This window comes from Pholis gunnellus (assembly GCF_910591455.1).
Source record: "Pholis gunnellus genome assembly, chromosome: 24".
In the NCBI taxonomy this organism is placed as follows: Eukaryota; Metazoa; Chordata; class Actinopteri; order Perciformes; family Pholidae; genus Pholis; species Pholis gunnellus.
In genome coordinates this window covers 4618848-4641846 of record NC_136551.1, presented here as the reverse complement: position 1 = coordinate 4641846, position 22999 = coordinate 4618848, and the positions used below count along the sequence as shown (strand labels likewise).

The 22999-nt window shown below is 46.7% G+C and overlaps 4 protein-coding genes across 4 annotated transcripts; all 4 read left to right on the top strand.

Moving 5' to 3' along the window:
• Window positions 1-271: 271 nt before the first annotated feature.
• cpb2 (carboxypeptidase B2 (plasma)) lies at window positions 272-2840 on the top strand (the record flags this gene model as incomplete). The annotated part of the gene is made up of 11 exons (XM_079185605.1): window positions 272-348; window positions 567-642; window positions 730-854; window positions 931-1039; window positions 1222-1323; window positions 1501-1605; window positions 1729-1839; window positions 1939-2029; window positions 2124-2326; window positions 2430-2514; window positions 2611-2840. 11 exons carry the CDS (start codon window positions 272-274, stop codon window positions 2838-2840), a joined length of 1314 nt encoding a protein of 437 aa, XP_079041731.1.
• Window positions 2841-3631: 791 nt separating this feature from the next.
• Window positions 3632-14101, top strand: zc3h13 (zinc finger CCCH-type containing 13). Its single transcript, XM_079185604.1, is given in 21 exon segments — window positions 3632-3796; window positions 4445-4621; window positions 4781-4884; window positions 5031-5145; window positions 5324-5435; window positions 5586-5752; window positions 5862-6010; window positions 6159-6359; window positions 6455-6622; window positions 6741-7084; window positions 7266-7766; window positions 7896-8150; window positions 8246-8747; window positions 8853-9049; window positions 9275-9567; window positions 9569-10511; window positions 10634-11365; window positions 11447-11590; window positions 11689-11889; window positions 12000-12163; window positions 12268-14101. Coding segments are annotated over 20 exon segments (5664 nt in total). The 5' UTR covers window positions 3632-3796; window positions 4445-4453; the 3' UTR covers window positions 12472-14101.
• A 453-nt stretch (window positions 14102-14554) lies between these two features.
• Window positions 14555-16181, top strand: rpl31 (ribosomal protein L31). Its single transcript, XM_079185875.1, has 5 exons — window positions 14555-14587; window positions 15040-15143; window positions 15266-15391; window positions 15916-16028; window positions 16118-16181. Exons 2-5 carry the CDS (start codon window positions 15040-15042, stop codon window positions 16147-16149), a joined length of 375 nt encoding a protein of 124 aa, XP_079042001.1. The 5' UTR covers window positions 14555-14587; the 3' UTR covers window positions 16150-16181.
• A 2176-nt stretch (window positions 16182-18357) lies between these two features.
• chst10 (carbohydrate sulfotransferase 10) lies at window positions 18358-20255 on the top strand. Its single transcript, XM_079185335.1, has 5 exons — window positions 18358-18741; window positions 18826-18935; window positions 19019-19244; window positions 19377-19482; window positions 19561-20255. The coding sequence occupies exons 1-5, from the start codon at window positions 18636-18638 to the stop codon at window positions 20111-20113; spliced, it is 1101 nt and encodes a 366-aa protein (XP_079041461.1). The 5' UTR covers window positions 18358-18635; the 3' UTR covers window positions 20114-20255.
• The last annotated feature ends 2744 nt before the right edge of the window (window positions 20256-22999 follow it).

The window sequence follows — 22999 nt, the reverse complement described above, 5'->3', positions numbered from 1 at the left end:
GGAGGGATTACTGCACTGACGTTTCCAGCTTGTGCTGAAAAATTATACAAAGTCAATTATATTATTTTAGTCTTATGTAAACGATACAAATATGTCACCTGCTGGTTGTACAGAAACAGCAGTATGCTAACCTGCTCCCTCTTGGTCACGATGGCTGATCTATGCCCGAAGTAATGTTTAACTTTAAATAAACACAGTTTTAATCAATATTGTGTTCCTACCTCCACAGTTTGAATAAACCTTGATCATTTCCAGACTGGATCCTGACAACATGAGGACTCTTTTGCTTTTGTTTGTTTTAATGAATTTGGACAAACTCCTGAAGACAGGACGCTGTACAGAAACGCAGTAAGTTGATTTTCTAGAACATGTGTTTGTCACCTGTGAGGTTATATGGTTTTCCACAAAGAAAATAGGTTGTGACACAGTTATGCAAACACAGACCCTCCTACCTTGTATGTTGTGGTGCCAGTACACAGATACAGGTCATTGACACAACATTAAGTTCTGCATCATTCCCTGGAGACATTGTATTTCACTAATGTCTTGTTTTTCTTTTCATCCAGAGACCAAATTCTATCAATCACCCCGAAAACACAGGAACAAGTGGACATCTTGAAGAATATTTCCACTCAATATGAGGTAGAAACAGGATTTTGTTCTATCAGTGATTGCATCCCTCTATTTATTGTCCATCTGTTAATCATTGCGTCGCATATTTTCTCCCAGACAGCCTTATGGCAGCCTGTGTCATCTCACTACATCAAAGAAGAAACTGAGGTCCACCTGTTTGTTCCTGCAAACAGCTCAGAGACTGTCAAGGATCTGCTTCAGAAAGGCGCCATAACACACGAGTATGTCGCTTGGCTGACGACAGAGTTGTGCAATTTAGTTTGGAGCTTTTGTTCATTACTTGTGTGTTTATTTCAGGGTGTTACTGGCCAACGCCAACGAGCTGATTGAAATGCAAACGAGGAACGACTCCACTGACCCACGAAGCAGCTCAACTTTCTACGAGAGATATCACAGTCTTGAGGATGTAAGCTTTTCGTCTCTTAACCGTCGGATTCAAGCTTCGTTACATTCTTTTTCATTAATGCAACACATTTAACATGTTCAGCTTCACAAATAGGCTTTATTACAGGACTATTGGTGTATTGATGTACTGCACTTCGTGTAAATATCACAGTTCACATCCAAACACACTTGTCTCCATTGTAGATCTATTATTGGATCAACAGGACCCAAAGCGACAACCCGAGCATAGTTAAAGTCATTCTCATTGGCTCCTCGTATGAGAAGCGACCGCTCTACGTTCTGAAGGTACACCCATCCATCACCTGATCGGCTGCAATGATGAAGATGTTTGTGGCACGCATTCATCACAAGCTAATCTTCGCCCCTTAGAATTAGATTCATTTGAAAAGTGTTCAGAGACTTTTGTTTTCCAGCTGACTTGTGAGAGAACTTCAATGTTTTTTTTGGCACTCCCTTTCTCAGTTGTCTCTAAATAACAGGCCGAATAAAAAAGCAATGTGGATTGACTGTGGGATCCATGCCAGAGAGTGGATCTCTCCTGCTTTCTGCTTATGGTTTGTACAATATGTGAGTACATTTAAGGTAGTATCAATAGTGTGGGGATGTCCTGTACTACATGGGTTTGTTTGTTTTCTATCAGGTCAGTTTCAGACTGGTCTTGCACTAAAATCACTGTCCCTTCTTGTCCAGGCGTTGTCATTTTACAAGATAAACCAAGAGATTACTGACATCCTGGACAACATGGACGTCTACATCCTGCCTGTTATGAACCCTGATGGATACCAGTACACATGGACAACAGTAAGAACACATATTTTGTGTATCGCTGAGTGCTCCAGCAGTTGTAAAGACAACATTTATTTGCTTTATTTGTTTAACATTAAGGTTTATTTGTCTCAGAACAGGATGTGGAGGAAAAACCGCTCCGTCAGCAAGAGCAGCTACTGCATCGGGGTCGACCTCAACCGAAACTTTGATGCCAACTGGTGCAGTAAGTCTTCCCCTGGCGTCACAGTCCCCTTTCTTTTTGAGGAACACATTGACTCGGTAGCATCTGTAAGGTGAGGGGATTCTGTGTCTTCCAGCGGAGGGGGCCTCTAATGAACCCTGCACTGAGATCTACTGCGGTGCGTTTCCTGAGTCGGAACCAGAGTCGGGGGCCGTGGCCAGCTTCCTGCGCAGTCACAAGGACTCGGTTCAGATCTACCTCAGCATCCACTCCTACTCTCAGATGCTGCTCTTCCCGTACTCCTGCACCCTGGATGAGGCGGAGAACCACAAAGACCTGGTGAGTGGACAGTCATAGATGTTTCCACAGAAAAAGGATCAGATCCTGTCACTTCGGATAACACATAGAAACTCTGAAATGTGTTTGTGTCTTTTTGTAAAAGCTTGAGATGGTTCAAGAAGCTGCCCAGTTAATCAGGAGACATTACAGGAACACCTACAGATATGGTTCCGGGGCAAAGACTATATGTAAGAAGGGCTTCTTCTTTTTTTTATGGCAAAAATCAGCTTGGCTCGATTCAGTCACTCACAAAGAACTCATGCACGTCTCTGTCCGTTCTCCAGACTTGGCTCCTGGCGGTTCTGATGATTGGGCGTACAACCTTGGCATCAAATACTCCTTCACTTTTGAGCTCCAGGACCGCGGGCGCTACGGCTTCCTCCTGCCACCATCGCTCATCTCCAGGGCCTGCAACGAAGCTCTGCTTGCTGTGAAGACCATTGCGCTCAAGGTTATTGAGAAAACACAGACTTCAACAAGTCCAGTTCAGACCGACGGAGCAGTTACAAATTAAGGCGGAGAGTTTAACGTTTAAAGTCATTTTTGTGAACATGAGGACATAAACACTGTGACAGATGAAGTGTCAATGTCTTTCTTCTGTTTATTTTTACGAGCACATTTAGTACTCGTGTTGTATTTGTTAGAAAGCAGCTCCAATGAAAGCTAAGGCCATCATTTATACATCACACATATAAAATGATTGTTATTGCTCTGTCAATATTAAGGTCATAGTCATATTAATAATGTGTGTGGTCTTAATATACATTCAGTTATCCAAACAATGTCAACCCATGTACGATGTAATGCAATCCAAGCAGCTCTGCATTGAAAATAAAGAAGAAAAAATTGAAACAACTTGCTATGTGAATATGAAGTCCACGCCCGACATACAAACATAAACTAGACAGAATATTGGAAACATCTGTCTACATGTGGATTTTTTTGTTTTACGAGTTTGATGGAGGAAGCACACTATCTGCCTTGTAGAGTCACTATAACCAGCCTTTTCCAGTCAATATTAATTCCTATAAATACAATGATCAACTTTAATATTGGTAATAATTGATTTAGTAACTGTTGCATTTCCCGTCATCAATGTTACTACTATCTACTGGCCACAATGAGCAACTACAAGCATACAAATACTTAAGTACGAGATCTCCTAATCCACACTCCACACCAATTGGTGGCGGTAATGCGACAATTTGTTGTTTGCTAACCGCCAATAAACCCCAAAGAAGAAGAAGACGACCAGTATTCGGTGAATGGCGGCAATGCAACAACACCCTGGAGTGCAAACGGCCTCATAAACCACCGAAGAAGAAAAAGGCAAACGCTCACCCTCGGCCACCATGAAGGGACCAATGGCAGTTTCTGCCCCTGACTTTAAATAATAAGCCTTGTTATTTCTACAAGTGCTGAATCCACTTCTTGGACTCAAGTCGATGCGACGCCGAATCAATATCTTGGGTGAGGCTTTATTTTTAGCTACAATATCCATAAAGCACGCGACTGAAGCTAACTTGAAGGCCCCGCGCTGAGAGAAAACATGAAGTCATTAGCTCTTTGGTTCACCAACTTTAGCATTAGCCTCCCTTCAGTTGTGTGGTTTTTTTTAGCAGGAGGCAGTCAGTCATTCACGGGCTAAACAATCTCCAATCTCACATACACGTGTATGAATTTAAAACATGTAAACAAAAGCATATACAATAGTGCAGTTAGCTAGGAACTTGGAGCTAACATTAAGCTAGCATGCGAGACTGCTCGAGGAGCACCTGCACAGACACCAAGAGGCCGTTTGCGGTGTTTATGTTTTGATTGTGTTGCCATCTATAGTAGAACTGCAGGTAGCCACATTTATATTACAATAGTTAAAGAAGATTGCTTGGTTGAAATTATTGTGAGTCGCAATTTATGGTGCTGAAATATGTAGTCCCTGATCCAGAATGAATGAAATCAGTCCTCTATCTGTAGTGTAGTCACTCTGCAAAGATATTTTAGTGCAATGTGAAGTAATTATTTTACATTCATGCTTATGTCGTATTCGGTGTTGTTTTGATGCAGCTGATTAATCGTTGACATTTCATTAAGCATCGTTTGTCCTTTTTTTTTTTCCAGTCCTGCAGAATGTCCAAGATCAGGCGGAAGGTAACAGTGGAGAATTCAAAAACCATATCTGATAGCAGCAGCAGCAGCAGCACCACGACCAGCAGCACCAGCAACCCCGCCGCCCCGTCCCGCCGGCCCAGTGTGTTTGAAAGACTTGGCCCCAGCACTGGGAGTAATGCTGCTGATGTAAGTACAACCTGATAATGCACAATACTTCCGTTTTAGCAGCCTGCTGTGTTGTGTTCTACTGAACTTTGTGTCCTTGTTGCACCCCTGCTGTGATGTTTGTCTCATTTTAGTGGATGTCCCTGTATCTCATCAGGCTCATTTGTATGCGTCTTTCAGAGTCACTGCAGAAATTGGCTGAAGACCGGTAATTGCAGTTACGGCAACACTTGTCGCTACACACATGGAACTCAGCCACGAGGCAAAGGATTTAGCTTCAGCCGGTAAGGTGGCTTATTTTAATTTATTTTGGTGCATGATTTTAGTTTTTTTGCTGTTCTTTGTGGTCTGGCTCACATTAAAAAACAAATGTCTTATTAGCCATAGCGTTGTTGACTCATAGGTTGTGTGCATTCATGTATGTGAGCAGGTCAGCCGAGAGACCCACAGGTGATCTGCGGGAGAGGATGAAGAATAAAAGACAGGATGTTGACCCAGAAAACTTGAAGCGAGAGCTAGACGAGCCCACATCCCCCACAGCGAGAGTGAGTTCTCTGCTCCCTCTGTCTCTAATTTCAATATATTGTCAAAATGTGTAAATTGAGTTGGAATTTGAATTGTTTTGAACCTGGAACTGCGACACTGCGCCGAAATAGAATAAGCACAGGAAGTGACGCAACATGTCTGTGTCGTTCTAACATCCGTGTGCGTATCCATCTGCAGCAGAGAGACTCCTCCAGAGGCCGACACAGAGAGAAGGAGGATATAAAGATCACAAAGGAGCGCACCCCAGCCAGTGAAGAAGAGCCCACAGAGTGGGAAACCAATCGCGAAGGTTAGCTTGTTTTGTTCAAGTTTTATGGACACGTGACCTTATGATTTGGTGATTTTCAGATTTGAACTAAATATCATCAATGTGGGCATTGACATGACGGGTGCTAAGATTCAGATTTTTCTATTGAAGCCTCTGTTTTTTTTGTTTAAGACTCGGATATCGGTGACTACGACTACGAGTTATCCCTCGAGATGAAGCGACAGAAGATTCAGCGTGAGCTGATGAAGTTGGAGCAGGAGAACCTGGACAAGAGGGAGGACATTGTCATCAAGAAAGAGGAGACCCCCACCAAAACAAGAGCCACCGCCATGCCGAAGGTACGTTTCTGCCTTTGTTTGGATTCCAAAGAAGAGAAGAGAGAGCAGCTGACTGTAGGAGGGACTCTTGATTTTAATTTCATCTTGATCTGTCGTCTCTGTCCTTCAGGCCTCCCCAGAGCCGTTAAGCAAGCAAGACTCGCCCTCATCCAGGAAGTCAAATGGATCCCCAAAACACAAAAGTGGAACCAAAGGCCTGGGCTCTGGAAAGAAAGAGAAGAAGGCATTAGTGCCCTCGCCGGTTTCAGATTCTACCAGGTAAGAGTCTGGGTTTGCACTTGACTTTTAGATTCCAGGATGAGGAGTCTCATAAACTACTCAAGAGTTTTCACTGACATTTGGTGGAAAGTTAGGCCATTTGGGAAGCAAGAACTGATTGAGACTTATTCTCTCCTCTTCTGTCCAGGCCTTCAAAAGGGAGCCACAGTAAGAAGAAAGGGCCCCGGACCCCGAGTCCTCCTCCCCCAGTCCCTCTCGATATTCCTGTAATTGGGAAGAAACACAAAGGCAAGCACAAGAACAAGGAGAAGTCTGTGGAGAAGCAGAAGGAGGCGAAAGATCGGGGGCGAGATACAGAAAAACACAAGGAGAAGAAGGAGAAACGCAGGTAAAGTGTGGATCGGAGTAATGGTGTAATCAACATTAAGCCTTCTTATTAGTGTTCTGTGTGGTCGTTTATCTAAGGATTCTTTTTGAACATAGGGACCGATCAGAGAGTTCCCACAAGGCCAAGCGGTCAATGACATCAGAGGAGCGTTCCGGTAGTGTGTCATCTCCCTCCAGGTGCACTTCGCCCCCAGCCAGGAAGAAATCCACCTCTCCGAAAGCTTCGTCCCATAAGACCCCCACACTGGTCTCCCCTCCTCGCAGGTAAGCACACCTGGGCCACGGAGCAAAGGCTTTAATCACTATAGAACTAGTCTGTCTGTTGGTATTATTTGTTAAAATGATCATAACAGTATGGTTTAATCATTATTTGTCACTGCAGGTCACCCTCTCCTCCACGCAACCAGCGCACCCCCACTCCTCCACGCCACCACTCGCCCTCCTCCCACTCGGGTTCCTCTGCCCAGCGGCACTCTTCGTCTCCTCGCCGCCGGCGCTCGTCCTCTCCCACCTACCATCGGAGCACGGCGGCCCCGACGTCTGCCTCCTCCCCTCCGAGCTCCCGGCGCTCCCGGTCGCCTCCCGCCTCCCACGGCGCCTCGTCTCCACACCGCCGATCTGACAGATCGAGCCCCAGCCAGCGCCACTCCAGGGGCCGCGAGAGGAGCCGCGGTGAAAGAGAGAGGAGTCCGCCTGCTCAGGAGCGCAGGCATGAGCGCAGAGATGGTGACTTTCTGTTCTAGTGCTGTTTTCTTTCTTTTACCATATTTAACACATTCAATTTAACACATTGACCACACTTTTATGATGAACAGCAAATTAAACTGCCACACTTCTGATCAATTACGCAGTTGCATTTCAAATGATTTCTTTCTGTTGGTGAACTTTGTGTCTTTCTTATAAACAGAAAGCCGCAGCAAGCGAGAAAAAGACCGCGACGATCGGGACTATGACTCTGAACAGGTCTCATCACGGGACGCTCGCGATGACCGCGAGACCAGAGAGGCTCGTGAGCGACGGGACGGTCGCGACCGAGGAAGGGAAACGACCCGAGACTCTCGTGACAATCGAGACAACAGGGACGTGAAGGACTCCAGAGAGAGCAGAGCCGAGACCCGCTCCAGTCGAGAGTCGCTGGAGCGCCGGGACCGCGAACGGGAACGAGAGAGGGACCGGGAGAAGGAGAAGGAGAAGGAAAGGGAGAAGGAGAGAGAGCGAGAAAAGGAGAGAGAGAGGGAGAGGACTGACACCCACAGGAAGGAGGAACCGGCTCAGGAGGACAGGAGTTATGGGAGAGGTCATGGACGGGAAGATGGAGGAAGAGCTGAAGGAAGGACGGAGAACAGGACAGACAGGCCGGAGAGAAATGGACGAGGGAGAGGGCGTGCTAATGAAACTTCTGATAAAGGCAAGAATCACATTGTGCTTCCAGTTCCATAGTGGGTTTTATTTGTGGTCATAAGGACATGTTTAGTAACGAGGAGGTTTTTAGGTAATGCTCACAGCACATTAAAGTTCCTCTGTTATTTCCTTTCAGGCTCAAACAGGAACTCCCGGGGTTCCCAGCTGGAGAGCAGCCATGACAACTGGGAGTCACGGAGCAGCGCGGTGCGTGAGCGGAGTGTAGAGAGGAGCACCGATCGCACCGCTACCGAAAGGAGCTCTGAGAGGGGCTCGGACAGAGATCGCTATGAGGGTGACAGGAGAGGAGAGCAGGCCAGAGACTCCTCCTACGACAGGAGAGGAGGGCACGCAGAGCGGGATCGCAGAGAAAACCGAGAGAGAGGTGGAGGTGAGGATTTGCTTTATTTTAAGCCTGCAAAAACATTGTCTGTCGCCTATCCAAAATTAGTTTGGCTAAGCTTTTTGATTTTCTTTGTTTCCCAGATCAAAGAGCAGCTTCTCCAAATAGACACCAGGGGAGATCAGATGAGCCTGAGAGGGAGGAGAGGAGGGAGGACCGCAGGACAGATAGGACGGAGGAGAGAAGAGACGACAGGACTCGTGACCGGGAGAGAGAGAGGGAGCGGGAGAGAGAGAGGGAGAAAGAGAAGGAGAGGGAAAAGGAGCGAGAGAAGGAGGCGGAGAGGGAGCGGGCCAGGGAGAGAGAGCGGGAGCGGGAACGAGAGCGGGAGAGAGAGCGAGAGAGGGAAAGGGAGCGGGAGGAGCGGGAACAGCGGGAGCGAGAGAGGGAGGAACGGGAGCGGGAGAGGGAGAGGAAGGAGCGAGAGAGGGAGAGGGAGCGGGAGAGAGAGAGGGAGCAGCGGGAGAGAGAGAGGCAGCGGGAATGGGAGGAGCGAGAGAGAGGACGAGAGGAAAGGCGGGAGAGGAGAGATGACACCAGGGACGACCGGCCCGTCAGAGACACCCGGGATGACCGCAAGACGAGGCATGTATCATCCTACACAATTAATCCTCAAGTTTACAAATGTAAACTACTCCTCAAATACCAGTGTGTTTTTTTTGTAATAATTCTCCTCCTCTCTCCTTTTAGTCGCAAGAGGCCCAGGGTGGAGAGCAGCCCGAGCCCCAGGGCCTCGCCGAAGCGAGCTACTCGGGACGTCAGTCCTGCAGACAGCGACGGCTACAACAGTGCAGAAGAGAAAAGTGAGCGCCCGATCGGCCGAGGGCAGGCCAAGCTCCACCCTCCGCCCCTCCTCCCCAGCCCAGTGTGTCTGCATCCACCTGACAGTAGGGGAAATATTTTTGCAAGGACACACTCGTGTTCGTTGGGGGAATTCACTGCTCGTGTACTGCAATTACAAAAAAAGGGAAATAAGCTGTTTTATGGCCAATGAAGACCATCAACTAGTTTCCTGGAAATGGCACAGATACGCAGTCTGTTGTCAAAGCTGATATGAGAATGATTGCTTTTATGCTAAGTACTGAGTGTGGCATGTGACTCTTCATGTGCAGGTGCTGACAAAAATCGCATGCTGAGCCAGGTGGTGCGGCCCCAGGAGCCCTTGTTGCGTTCTCCCCCGAGGGCTGCCCCGTCTGACGAGAAGCCCGCTCACTGGAAGGATGAGGAGCGCAGAGGAGCCGCGGACAAAAGGGAAGCGCGCAGCCGCCATGAGGACCTGGAGCCTCGCGGGGAACGCAGCAGAGGAGGCGACAAGCGAGGAGAGCCCCTTGCGGAAACCCCGTCCGACTCTCGTAGCAGAGGCAGAGACCAGCGAGAGTCCACGCCGCCGCCTCCCCCGCCCCCGCCCCCCCCCGCCTTTGGCCCTCGCCGCTTCCAGCGACGACAGAGACACTGCTGGCTCCCAGTCCCACGAGGAGGGTAAAAAGAAGACAAAGTCTCAGAGGAAGGGACTGAAGAAGGGTCGTAAGGAAGATGAGGTTGGCGGTGGCAACATTCTGGCAGGTGCGGGAGAACGTTTCAAGTCCGAGCCCCCAACCAGCGCCGCTGTAGACGTACCTCCACCCGTACACTCGCCCAAGAAAGGAGCCAAGAAGAAGGCGGCGCTTGAACGAAAGAGGAAACGGTCACGAGAGGGAGAATCTGATGTGTCGGATGAAGATGTGTCTGCCCCTCAGCCACATAATAAGAAGAAGCGAGGTCCCAGGACGCCACCACCGTCGATGAGGCCGGATCTCCGTGGTACTGGAGGCATCATAGAGCCATCTCCTCTGTCCAAAGTGGACAACTTCAGTGACTGGTCAGATGAGGAGGTCACAGACCGAGGAGCACCACTGGAACCACAAGCTCCACCGGCTCTGGTTGAGTCTCTTAAGAGAGGTGTTGGCCCCAGAGTGGGCAGGGACAGGGATCGGTGCCACCCTCCTCCCATCGCGCCTCTGCTCCCCCAAGATACTCCAATACTGCTGCTGCCGACTCTGACTCCGCAGCCCCTCATGTCCCAGCCGCTGCTCCGCAAACTGCCCCCGGAGCAGACGCGCAGCAGCAGCATGGGGAGCAACCAGAGCCGCACGTCATCCAGACGCCTGCGATCACCCTCCAACGAGTCCGCGCACCGGGAAGACCCCCAAGGACCACGACCCCGCCGGGGCAGGCTGCAGGGCGCCAACTCTCGGGACCGAGGAGAGCGGGAAAGGGAGAGGCCGGTCGTGACTGACCCTCCAGTGGCCGAGAGGAAGTCTCGAATCGACCAGTTGAGGAGAGGAGAGCCCAGTCGCAGCACCTCCTCAGGTAGATGAACACTCGCATCTTGACACTACATTTATCTTTTTGTAAACGCTACTGACAGGATCATGCTTTAACACTGAACTGTGATCCCAGCTTAACTCATATCTGTCTCCGCTGTCTTACAGACCGCCAGGATTCACGCAGCCACAGCTCCAGGCGCAGCTCCCCTGACTCTGAGAGGCAGGCCAGGTCAGAGTCCCGCGCCGGCTCCTATGACAGTCGGGAACGGGAGAGAGACAGGGAGCCGTTTGAGCGGGAACGAGACCGAAAGGACCTCCGGCCTCCGCAGCAGCAGCAACCGCAGCAGCAGCACCAGCAGCCCCTGCTCCTCCAGCAGCCCCTACAACAGCCGAGAGACTGGGAGCCTGAACCCAGGGACTGGCCTAGCAGGGGACGCGATCCCCTACTGATGCGGCCTGGCCGGGAACCTCTCCTGAGGGAGCGGGACATCAGGGACAGGGATCGCTTAATCCCCGAAGGACTCATGCAGCAGCACGAGCGGGAAAGAGATCGAGAGCGGGAGAGAGACAGTAGAGGTGACCGAGGCGGCGATCGAGAGAGGGAGAGGATAATGATGATGGACCTGCCGCCCCACGGGGACCCCAGGGCCCCAGGACGAGGTGACTTGAGGGGTGACTTGAGGGGTGACTTGAGGAGTGACTTGAGGGGGGACCTGAGGGGGGACCTGAGGGGGGACCTGAGGGGAGACCTGCGAGGGGAAATGAGACCAGAGAGGAGCGAATATGAGCCTCTGCTGCCAAAAGAGGCCTTCAGTCCTCCAGAGCCGGAGAAACCAATCAACAGTCACCATCTCATGGGAGAGCAACGGGAGCTGGAGAAGACGGACAGCATCGATGGTAAGAAGATCAAAAATCTTTATTTTGTCACTTTCTTTCCGAATTTCCAACATGGATTTAAAGGAGTCTTTGTGTTCTCAGGAGACGATGACGGGAAAGAAGACGATGGCCAGTCAGTCGCATCTGTGGGAGAGGAGTATGAACCGATCAGTGATGATGAGCTGGATGAAATTCTGGCCGACAGCCAGAAAAAAGAGGATCAGCAAGACGATGAAAAAATTACAGGTACCAGGAAATACTTAGAAAAATGATATATATATTATATATAAGTACTCTACTCAGACGCTCCTTTGAAAATCAACATCACTGCCGTGTGTCGACAGGTCCTCTGGATGTCATTGATGTGGACTGGTCCAGCCTGATGCCCAAAACGAAGCCAGAGCCCCGGGCAGCGGGGGCAGCGTTGCTCCGGTTCACCCCAGGGGCCGTGCTTCTGAGGGCGGGAATCTCCAAGCGCCTCGCTGGGCCTGAGCTCCTGGAGCAAGTCAGAGAGGTGTGCAAGTCTGAGCTGGACGACCCCAAAGGTGAGAGTTTGGACATCTTCAGCATTTAACACCAATGCTTATTGGCAACAGGTTAGTGTCTGTTTTGTGTGATCCATTCGTGTAAAACGGTGTCCACTCTATCCTGCCAGATGCTGACAAGCTGTTTGAGCATGACCTGGGGGCTCTGAATATGGCCGCCCTGAACAGGCGGGTGGAGAGGGCAGGTTTGCTGAGAAACCTCGGGCCCTGCTGCAAGGCCCTGTGCGCCCGCAGGGACTTCGCCATCCGCCGGCAGCTGTTAAAAAACGACAAGGTAGAATGAATCTAATACTGCAGTTACTCTGCGTCAATCTTGGCTGTATTCTCAACTGCGTTGTTTAGAGAGATGTGTTTTTAAATCTGCTTCTCCTTCTTCAGGGCCTCACCAAGCAGTACCCCGCTACGCCCGTGGTGGACAACGAGCTGCTGCAGATGAGCATGCGTCTCTTCAGAAGGACCATGGCGGGCCCCGCCGCGGGCCCAGAGCGGGCCGACGCCAGTGTGTCGGCACCAGCAGCCGAGGTCGCTCCAGCTGGTAGCAGTAAGCTCAGCACAGCGCAGCCCGAGGTGTGTGTGTCCTAAGAGAAATGGGTTTTAATTAGTCAAACACATGAAAGTGAACACGTCTGACTCTGTCCCGTTTCATTTCATACATAGCATTTTTAGTCATGAGAGGAAATAAAAAGAAAGCGGCAAACTTGTGAGCTTTACATGTTTTGGATGAAGTGCTGTGCCATAGACTACTGGACATTCAAGCCTATGGAGTGTTATGAACCATGTATGAGAGGCGTAAAACCCTAAAATTCCTGTTTTTTTTGTGTGCATTGCAATGTTTTAGAGCAGCTTTTTCACTGTCCGTTTCACCTGCCTAACCAAGTTCAAATGACTATTTTGTTTTTGTTTATTGTGCATTGGTTTCTACGACTGTGCATTAAAATGGTTAGATGTTCATTTTTGTAACGGGTCTTTTGCTTTGTATGAAGTGACTGTTGGGCCTTCAAATCATGTGACGCTTGATGTTATTACTATTTTTGTTTTCGGTCATATTACAAAACATCTGCAGAGCAAATCTACAGCGTTTGCTGCAGCGTGTTACTGACCAACAACACTGAAGCATCCTGCAGGGACTTGAATGAACGTTTCTCACAAATAAGCACTGCCAAACTATTCCGTCATTGAATGTAATTTGTTACACGTGTTGGTCTTTGCAGACGTTATTGCTTATTCCTTGATGTGTTTGTGTTGAATGGTTTGGCAATGTCTACCTGAACTGAACTGAACTGAAGTGAGTGCAGAGCACCTTGTAGACTGCAGCGTACCAGACCTCCAGCACTCCACATGTGGACTTCCTCTCCTTAACGTTCACCAGCCCACACCATCAAAAAGAGGAGCCAAAATGTCCTGATAGGAAAAGACACTAGACTGCTTAGTTTGTTTTTTAAAGTGATAGTTTGAGCTGCTGTGTTCCAGTGGTTGACCATCCAGAGTCACAATAAAAAAAAAGACTTGTACAGGTGGATAAACTGAACCTCTGGGAAGTGATTGTATCATCACTCTTAGTTCAACAATTGACACTTGAAAAGTGCAGGTCATGCATGCTTTGAGTGCTTGGATGCAAATCAATGGACAAACCAGCTTCAGTGTTGCACTGAACAGCATAAAGAGCATAATTGGAATGGGAAAAGGCTGTTCTCTTAGAGACCTGGATTCAACATGACACCTCCTCCCCGGCCATGCAACTGTGACTTGAAATCAAAGCGACATTACAGACGTGGAGAGAGTGGGCTCTGAAGTAGCCCCCTATCTTTAAGTCTGACTCTTTTCCTACTTAATATTTATTTTGTCTAAGGTAGAAGGTCAATTTTGAGATGTGCAAGTGATATCTGATTTAATGTTGTATTTTTTTTTTCTTTTTTTTTACTGAAAAATAAATGAATGAGATTTTTCACATTGTAATGACATTTTGCCAAATAACGGCAGATTTGGACCTGGAGGACTTGCATGTAAAGCTAGTTTATCAGGATTGCCACATTCAATTCCCACAGTGAGCTACGAGATGCCATCTTTTGCATTTTGAGGTAAGTGTTGAATTTGACATATAACCGCAACCTCTTCTGAGGAAACGCACAATTTTATAACTTTTTACAATTGTGTTAAAATGACAGCTTTAGGGCATTATCTTTACGGTTTGATGAAGACTTGAGACAAGAGTAGAGCAGGTGTCTCATAGCTGGTTGTAGACCTCATAAGCCTAACACTAAAAATAAAGCATCTATTTTACTGTGAATGGTTGAAATGCCTCTTCTTATTGTCTGTCTTCTAAACTGGTTCAAAGTCTTATTTAATGCTTCTACGTTGGTACGCAAAGGCCCATCACGTGATTACGTTATTCACTATTATACCACAAGTTATAAGTGACTTAAGCTGAATATTTACGTTGCACATAAATACTTTTCAAAGACTTTTATATTCTGTGTCCATGCTTTCTTTATAAAGTCTGATAAGTCAAACGTTTACATCCCCTTGTCTTCATTATCTCAAATATCTTCATAAACTCATACTGCTAACGTCTGTTCTTGGAACCTTTACTCCTACGTTTGTTGTTGACGAACATCATATAAAACGGACCGGTTTCCTTTACCCACAATTCTCTGCGTTTGGTCCGTCCTTCCGACTTCCGCCTCAACTACGAGCCGAAGTGAGTATTTCTTCGGAAATTTTATTTCTGCAATCTATCACCATCCTGCAATATTAAAGACAGCAGTGACCGCGTATTTTTTACATATGTACACATTAGTGTTGTATTGTCCTTCGTGTGTGTTTTTTGATGTGGTATAACGTATTGCAATACATTTAAAGTCGAAGAACGTTACGGCATTGATTCGACCGTAACTGCTTCAATTAGCCTGCCTGTCCAGTGCCCACTTAGAGCTAGAAACAGTTATATTATTTCTAGCTTAAACCACTGGTAGTTTAAGTTGCTTTTATAGCATAAGTGATGTATATCTTACCCTTTAGCCTGCAGGCTAGCTGACGTAGAGCAACGTTAGTGAGAGTAAGCTAGCTTTATGCTAACGTTAGATGTGTGTTATATGACACTTAACGTGGCGTTCATATGCTCATGTAGTGATCCATGCATGTTGTTTCTAGATGGCCCCGACTAAGAAAGGAGAGAAAAAGAAGGGGCGTTCAGCCATCAACGAGGTCGTGACCAGAGAGTACACCATCAACGTCCACAAGCGCATCCATGGAATGTGAGTACTATAAATTGTCTATCCAGATGCAATTAACAGTAAATCTTTGATTTGCTCACAGGTGACAACATGAGTATGTTTTGGATTTGTTCGGGGAGATTAATGGTGTCTTCTCTTTGCAGTGGTTTCAAGAGGAGGGCTCCTCGCGCCATCAAGGAGATCCGCAAGTTCGCCATGAAGGAGATGGGAACTCCTGATGTCCGCATCGACACTCGCCTCAACAAGGCAGTGTGGAGCAAGGGTGTCAGGTGAGATGGTACTCCTTTAAGTCTAAGTTTGCTGTTAGTATAAACCTCCTCTCACTTTGCATTCTTGTGCTCTTATTAGTTTGTGGTGCAGGGAAAAAGCATAGTTTGTATTGTTTCTGTGAGACTGCATGATGTAGAGAAATGGCGTGTTTTTGTCTGATATTTATCACTTAAACTTTTCATTTAGTGACTGCCACCTGCTTGAATTTAAGAAGAGTGACTGGTGTTATAAGAGGAAATGTTTATGTGAAATTGTTGATTTCTCCACCCGTCTGTCAGCTCAGACAAAAAGTGCCTTCTGTACCAAGGACTGAGACGTCCCAGTGGTTTATGATTTTTAATGTGTAGCCAGTGAACATACTCTGAACGCTGTGCATCATGAATATACAAGATGACTGGAGGAGTTGTCGTCGCTCGGATTCAATACTGTCAACAAGGCCGTGACGCATCTGCTGACCAATTGGGAAATATCTTGACTAGTTTGCATTTAGTTATGATTGTAACTTTGTGTTTGTGCTGTGCAGGAACGTGCCATACAGGATGCGCGTACGACTGTCCAGGAAGCGTAATGAGGACGAGGACTCCCCCAACAAACTGTACACCCTGGTCACATACGTTCCTGTCACCACATGCAAAGGTAAATACGCCGCTAACTGACACGTCATTATTCGCCTGCTGAAGCAGTAAAGACATTTAATTAATCTGTTACCTCTCTTTTTCCAACAGGTCTGCAGACAGTCAATGTTGATGAGAACTAAACTCTGCGAGTCGAATAAATAAAATAAAAGAACCTCTTGTCTTCTGTCTTTATTTGTGTTTCTGCACTGAATGTTATATTTGGAGTGTTTTGTATTCATGAGTAAAATCATTTCAGAGGAATATTCATGTATTAACCCTCCTGTTATGTTGCGGGTCAAATTGACCCGTTTCAAAGTTTGAAAATCTAGAAAAAATATTTTAAAGTACTTTTTCTGTATGAAACTTCTTCTGCTTGCCTTAATTAGGGTAATCAACGTGAAAAAAATTAAATAAAAAATATCATGTATGTGCAACCCCCCCCCTGCAGGTTTATATAACAGAGATGATGTTCGGGTTAATTTGACCCGGCAGTGAAAGTGGAGGCTATAAGGGGTCAGAAGGGTCAAGTTTAGACCATTTCTTTCTTTGAAAATGTGAGACAAAGTATCTCTTACTCCTCCCAACATGTTTCACCCCATTTCACACACACATACACACATACACACACACACACACACACACACGTGCGGTCTCACTACTGCACCTGTGCGAGAAAGATACTATTTTGGCGAGAACCTTTTTTTTTCTCTCGGGAAAACTCCGCCCACACTTAGCAGGAGAGGGGAGAAACATATGAAAGGGTTGCTTGGGAGTCCGACCAACATTACACTCTGCAGATACATTACATGCAACACAGTAGCTTACTGGAGGACAACATGAGCAACAGAAACAAAAGGATAACAGGCCTGGAGGCTCTGGAGCACATCCTTGATCACGACAGTGAAATAGAGGAGGATGTGTCCGAACATGAAGACCATCTTGAGGTCAATTCAGATTACAATGTTACTGATTATGAACCATCAGATGAGGAAACTGATATACCTGATCCTCCAAGCGAGACATTTGTGTCAAAAAATTGTGAAATACAGTGTTCATCCTCACCCAACACACGTATACCGAAAATATTATAAAGACAGTGGCAACATGTATCAGCACAAAGCACACCGTGATGACATGTCACTCGTGTGCTGTGTAGACACACACACACACACACACACACACACACACACACACACACACACAGACACACACATACACACACACACACCTCGTTCATTGTGTTCATATCTTGTTAATTTTTGTAAATGTCTGTTCCTTAACACTACAAGTAAACATGAGTACAGTTTAATTTCAATACAAATCCTCATGACTCATTTGGCTTGATTTTGAGTGAGCGGGTCAATATGACCCTGAACAGCAGAGGTGTCTCATCTCCATTTATCTACATCACCCCATGAAAAAAATAATGTTTCAAAATGTAAAAATAATTTAGAGAAAAATACATGTTATGGTAGACTAATGCAATTTACATCTAGGCTTTTCAAATGTACCTAAAAAATTGTTTTAACATGTATTTTTCATTAAAACGAGTGAGTTACCCTCATTGAACTATGATCTATGGAGGGGTGAATAACTTCATTCCACTAAATATTGATTGAATTGTTAGTAAGGGTGTTGGTGATGAGGTACAAACTATATTTATTAGGATTTTTTGGTTTCTGACAACTTTTGGATGATTAAACATGCACCGGGTCATATTGACCCACGAACATCATGGCTGTACCTAAGAAACGAACATAACAGAAGGGTTAAGCTATATTCTTACTACTCAATCCGTATACAAATGGTTTGTTGTGCCTTGTTGGTAAGAAAGCTAACTGGATTGCAACTACCTTTTCCCAATAAAGAGCATAGTATCAAATATGCAGACAGACCACGTCTCTTTCTACAACAAAGGGATATTGTTTCAGTCTTGTTGAACAGTTATGATCCTATTCTGGCTTTAATGTATTTAAAATACAAATGAGTTGGTAGCAGAAGGTTCCTCGTCAGGTCATTGACATGTTGTGGATAGTAAACAATTCACTCAGTACTCTTGACTGCAGAATAATTAAATGTTCAAATTATAGGTATCATCATTTAGAGCTATTCCAATGATGATAAAGACAACACACACAGCTGCTTCATGCATAGCAAATAACAGGCATGAAACTTAAGACTGCGTACATTTTTTGTTTTTATATAACCATTCCAAATATATTAAACTGGATCAAACTCTGAGGAGACAGATGGAGACAGATGGCAGCAGTAAATGAGCGTTACCACCATGCTGCCACTAGAGGGAGCTACTTGTTTGTTAGCAGTCGGATGTTGTGAAGAACAGACGATGATGGCAGCGTACTACATTTCCTCCAGAGTTTGTGCAGCTGTGAAGTAGCTGTAACTCCAGAAGGTAGGACGCAAGGCTGCTCCGGAGTCAGTTGTAGACACTGAATGAACCTCACCGACCACACACGTCGCGTGGATCAAGTCGTCCGCTTCATATCTGGGAGGGACAGGTGTGGCTAGCCGGTCGGCTAACTAACTGACACGCTAGCTGAGCTAAGCTAACAGCTAAGTTAGCTTGTCCAGGTGGGAGCGTCAGTGTTTCCATGGCCGTCGGCTGATGGGCGAAGCGATGCGGCACCACTGGCTGCTCCTCGGGGCGTGCGGCTGGGTGCTGCTCATCCTGATGTTCGTCAGCAAGTTCGTCAGCTTCAGAGCTGTAGACGGTAAGCTGTCATGTCTGTTATTCACTACTACAGGCAGCTATTGGGGGGTACATGTGGTCACCCATCTCTGATGTGCGTTTTCAGACTACGGAGAGAGGGTCGCTGGTCAGAGTTGGACGGTACCAGGCACCAAGGTGGTTAGACCCATCCCTGTTTCCAGCCCGGTGAAACTAGCCCCAAAACCATCTTATCAGGTGACTAATGCAGCTGATTAGGCTCCCATTAATCTTTGCAACAACACATTCATTCACATTAGTAATGTGTCTGTGTGTGTCAGCCCTCAGCGGTGCCTTCAGGGACAGATTGGCAGCCGGTCGTTGAGAGGCGAGTGGAGTTGCTCTCATCTGTGTGCAAGAACAGCAGCCTCGGGAATCTGACTCACGCCGCCATCAGCAAGTTCGTCCTGGACCGCATCTTTGTCTGCGACAAACACAAGATCTTGTTCTGCCAGACGCCGAAAGTGGGCAACACACAGTGGAAGAAGGTCCTCATTGTGCTCAATGGTAAGTGAGTAAAACATGGGCACAGAATTATAGAAAATTAAACATTTTTTCTGGGGGGGGAGAATGGTGCTGTTTGTGACACGAGGTGTATTTGTTAATTCAGTGGATGACTTGTGTCATTAACTTTGGCAGGAGCGTTCCCGTCTGTGGAGGAGATCCCAGAAAACCTCGTTCATGACCACGAGAAGAACGGCCTGCCCCGTCTGTCGTCACTCACACCACAGGAGATTACTCACAGGTTGGTTTAAGACTCTAGAGGGATTCGACCCCTCGCAACCATTTTTTTCTTCATAAAAACCCTCGTTTGTCTCCACAGATTAAGCACTTACTTTAAATTTTTCATCGTGAGAGACCCCTTCGAGCGCCTGATTTCGGCCTTCAAGGACAAGTTCGTGAAGAACCCGCGCTTCGAGCCGTGGTACAAGCACGACATCGCCCCAGCCATCATCCGCAAGTACCGCAAGATCCACCGCGACAGCGACCTCGCCGCCTCCGGCCTGCACTTTGAGGACTTTGTCCGGTACTTGGGCGACGCGGAGGGCCGCCAGCGCATGGACCGGCAGTTCGGCGAGCACATCATCCACTGGGTGACTTACGCGGAGCTGTGCGCGCCGTGCGAAATCCACTACAGCGTGGTGGGCCACCATGAGACACTGGAGCAAGACGCGCCCCACATCCTCAAAGCAGCGGGCATCGACGGCATGGTGTCCTACCCGGACATTCCTCCAGGCATCACCCGCTACAACAGGACCAAGGTGGAGCAATACTTCTCAGGCATCAGCAAGCGGGACATCAGGCGTCTCTACGCACGATACCAGGGTGACTTTCAGCTGTTTGGCTACCCAAGCCCAGAGTTTCTACTGAACTAAAACAATAATTAACACTGACTAAAATATATGAAATCATCCCAACATCTGTGGTTTACTGAGACAAGATGTGTGTTGTAGTTGACTTAACTGGCAGACCTGAAAGCCCGGCTGTAATGTTCTTATTTTAGAAGTACAGTAGTATCACGTAATGACATTCAGCGGCGATAATAGCTGCAGGATTTATCATTTTGTGTGTGTGTGGGGGGGGGGGGGGGGGGCGGGGGGAGTGTCAATATGAAGATAAAATCCAGGTACAGAACTCATTTGCTGTCTTATATTTAATGTTGAATGACGCATCCTCATAGAGAGAGGTGCTCTCTGTAATACCAGGCCTGGTACCCTGTGACGTAGCTTCTATGCTGGACCGCGTGGGTCACCGGTTCAAAAGGAAAGCCGCGGACAATGCTGTGTCTTTTCCGTACCCCTCGCTCTCATGCTAGACGTAGGCGAAGCTAGTCTGTATCAGGGATTCTAACTTTTTCGGACAAGGAGAGACAAACTTATGGGACGTCAGTGTTTTTCGCGGTTAACTTTTTATATATTTTTACCAGTTTTTTTTTTTTTTTTTGCTCCATTCAAAGGCATGTTAAAGGGATAGTTTGGGTTGTATGAGGTACCTATCCATGGTCAGCTTATTTCCTACAACAGATGACAGTTTGGGGAAACAGACAGTAGTTTCTGAGGGGGCAAGCTGTCCCTTTTAATGTCTTGGATGAAAGTAAAATACTCTTCAAATACCATGAAAATACTTCCACACTGAAACAAAGGCCTTGGTCCCGCCCCTCGGTGTATCCATTGTTGTGGTGGTTCTGCCTTTACTGAAGTCCGACTGTTCAACCGCACTGGGACGTTGAAGGAAAATTGGCACTGGATTTTAGAGGATCGTTTTTTTCTATCAGAAATGTACTGTGTAAATGTTCTTTAACTTTGTCTTGCAACTCAACATTTGTACTACATGTTGCTATTTATAATACATCATTATTAACCGGACACCGACCGTGTCTCAATTGTAAGACTCTCTGTGACCCTTTTTGGACAGGCGGTTATAATACGAGGACGACACGAGTTAATAATAAAGTTCCATGTGAAATATTGTGCTGGTCTTTCTTCTTACGGATACAAATTGTGTGCGTGTGTAAAAAACCAACTGGTGTGAGCTCTGACAAAAGTCACACATCTGGATGTGGTCCACATGTTCTGTTTGTTGCTGCAATAACAGCAAATATCCACAAGGTGGCAGTAAAACACCTCAAATGTGACTGCTGAGTTCAGGCACCACAAATCACATTGAACCCTTTCCACTAAACGTCACCACACAGGGTTGTTGTTGATGTTGACATTTGAACCATGGGCATCAGGGCCAAACAATGACTTCATTGTCATAAGTCAGCAACAAACCCTTCCAGACAGAGTGGGGTGGAGCAGCATTTACAGTATCAGTGTCGTCTGTGCAAGCTCACCTTTTGCCAGATGGATCTTAAGTTGCTTTATGGAGCTGAAGCGTTAGTTAAGTGTGTGAGTGTCTGAGTTGAGGCTTTGTGCATGCATGCTCATGTGTGTGTGTGTGGGTGTGTGTGTGTGTCTCCCCACTGCCAGGTCGCCTCTCTCACCCTGCCAGACTGGTTCGCCCTGCCCCGTCGTTTAAACGTTGAGTCGAAGTCTGTTTAACCAAAAGCTTATCTTTTGTGTTTGTGAAGATTCGTTGTGGGTTTGTGATGAATAACTGGAAGGCTGCAGCTGTTTCCTCTCTCAACACAAACCCGTTAATAGTAAAGATCCATGCCGGGTAGTATCAGTATATATATTTAAAAATATCCTCCGTTTATGTAACATATACTATATTATGTAGCTGCTTTATATTCAACCTAAGCCTGCCTTGAGAGTACAGAAAGGTGACAGCGGTTGTAGCACCTGTGGGTGCACAGCTGACAGGCCTTTAAGAATTCAGTATGTGCATACCTATATATTGATCTGCTGTGTTTGGAAGCTGAGGCTGCAACTCAGGCAGAATACAGACCGCCTGCGTTGACTGAGCTCTAACAAATGTATTATTAATAAGGAGGTAATTACCAAAAATCATCCTGCAGTACATCACTGACCAAACACTCAATTGAGAAGCATGATGTAATGCAATACTGTTATTTAGCTATACAGTACATCGATACTTGAAGAAGGTAGTAAAAACCAGTGTTACACATTATAATGCTATTGAATAATGCTATTTACCCCTCATGTCCCATGCTGCATTAACATACCCAGCATCACTCCTGAGATTGCTCACTTGCCACACCCATGATTACCAATATTGACACTCGATCATGCGCATGTCCACAAGGATGCTGTGTGTGTGTGCGTGTGTGTGGGGGGGGGGGGGGGTGCTTCTGCCCCACCTGCCTCACGGCTCGAGTGAGTTGTTTCTATGCAAACATGCAGGTTTGGTGTAAAAGGTGGTAACTTGAGTGTGTGTATGTGGATAGTGCGTTAAAAGGCTAAAAGGCATCCATGCTCGATGCATGGAGGCCCAGCCCTTTTCTTTCTGTGTGAAGCCGACCGGCTTCCTGTGTTTGTGCGGTTCTCGAGCAAAGCTGCGTCAAGTCAGACAGACGCAGGCAGGGTGAAAGCGGAAATGGGGCAGTTTTGCTTTCAACATAAAAGATTAAAAATATGAAGTTGTAGCAAACACAACTTGGTAACTAAATTCCGTAATTTTATTTGACCAGGAAAGCAGGTTATTATACATTTTACGAGTCTTCATGACTTATTCCAAAAATGTTTGATTTTTTTTAAAGCATTGCTATTGTTGTTAATGGTCAGCAGTGGAGAGTAGCTATTCACTCATTCAAACAAGGTACTCATGCATTTCAATACTGTACTTAAGTACAATTC

What these genes read in the sequence shown, in the direction of transcription:
- rpl31 (XM_079185875.1), top strand. Translation starts at nt 15,040, where the DNA reads ATGGCCCCGACTAAGAAAGGAGAGAAAAAGAAGGGGCGTTCAGCCATC. An exon ending in GTGTGGAGCAAGGGTGTCAG is followed by an intron (nt 15,392 to 15,915) that starts GTGAGATGGTAC and finishes TGTGCTGTGCAG; the next exon opens with GAACGTGCCATACAGGATGC. An exon ending in TCCTGTCACCACATGCAAAG is followed by an intron (nt 16,029 to 16,117) that starts GTAAATACGCCG and finishes TTTTTCCAACAG; the next exon opens with GTCTGCAGACAGTCAATGTT.
- chst10 (XM_079185335.1), top strand. Translation starts at nt 18,636, where the DNA reads ATGGGCGAAGCGATGCGGCACCACTGGCTGCTCCTCGGGGCGTGCGGC. An exon ending in CAGCTTCAGAGCTGTAGACG is followed by an intron (nt 18,742 to 18,825) that starts GTAAGCTGTCAT and finishes GTGCGTTTTCAG; the next exon opens with ACTACGGAGAGAGGGTCGCT. An exon ending in CCACAGGAGATTACTCACAG is followed by an intron (nt 19,483 to 19,560) that starts GTTGGTTTAAGA and finishes TTGTCTCCACAG; the next exon opens with ATTAAGCACTTACTTTAAAT.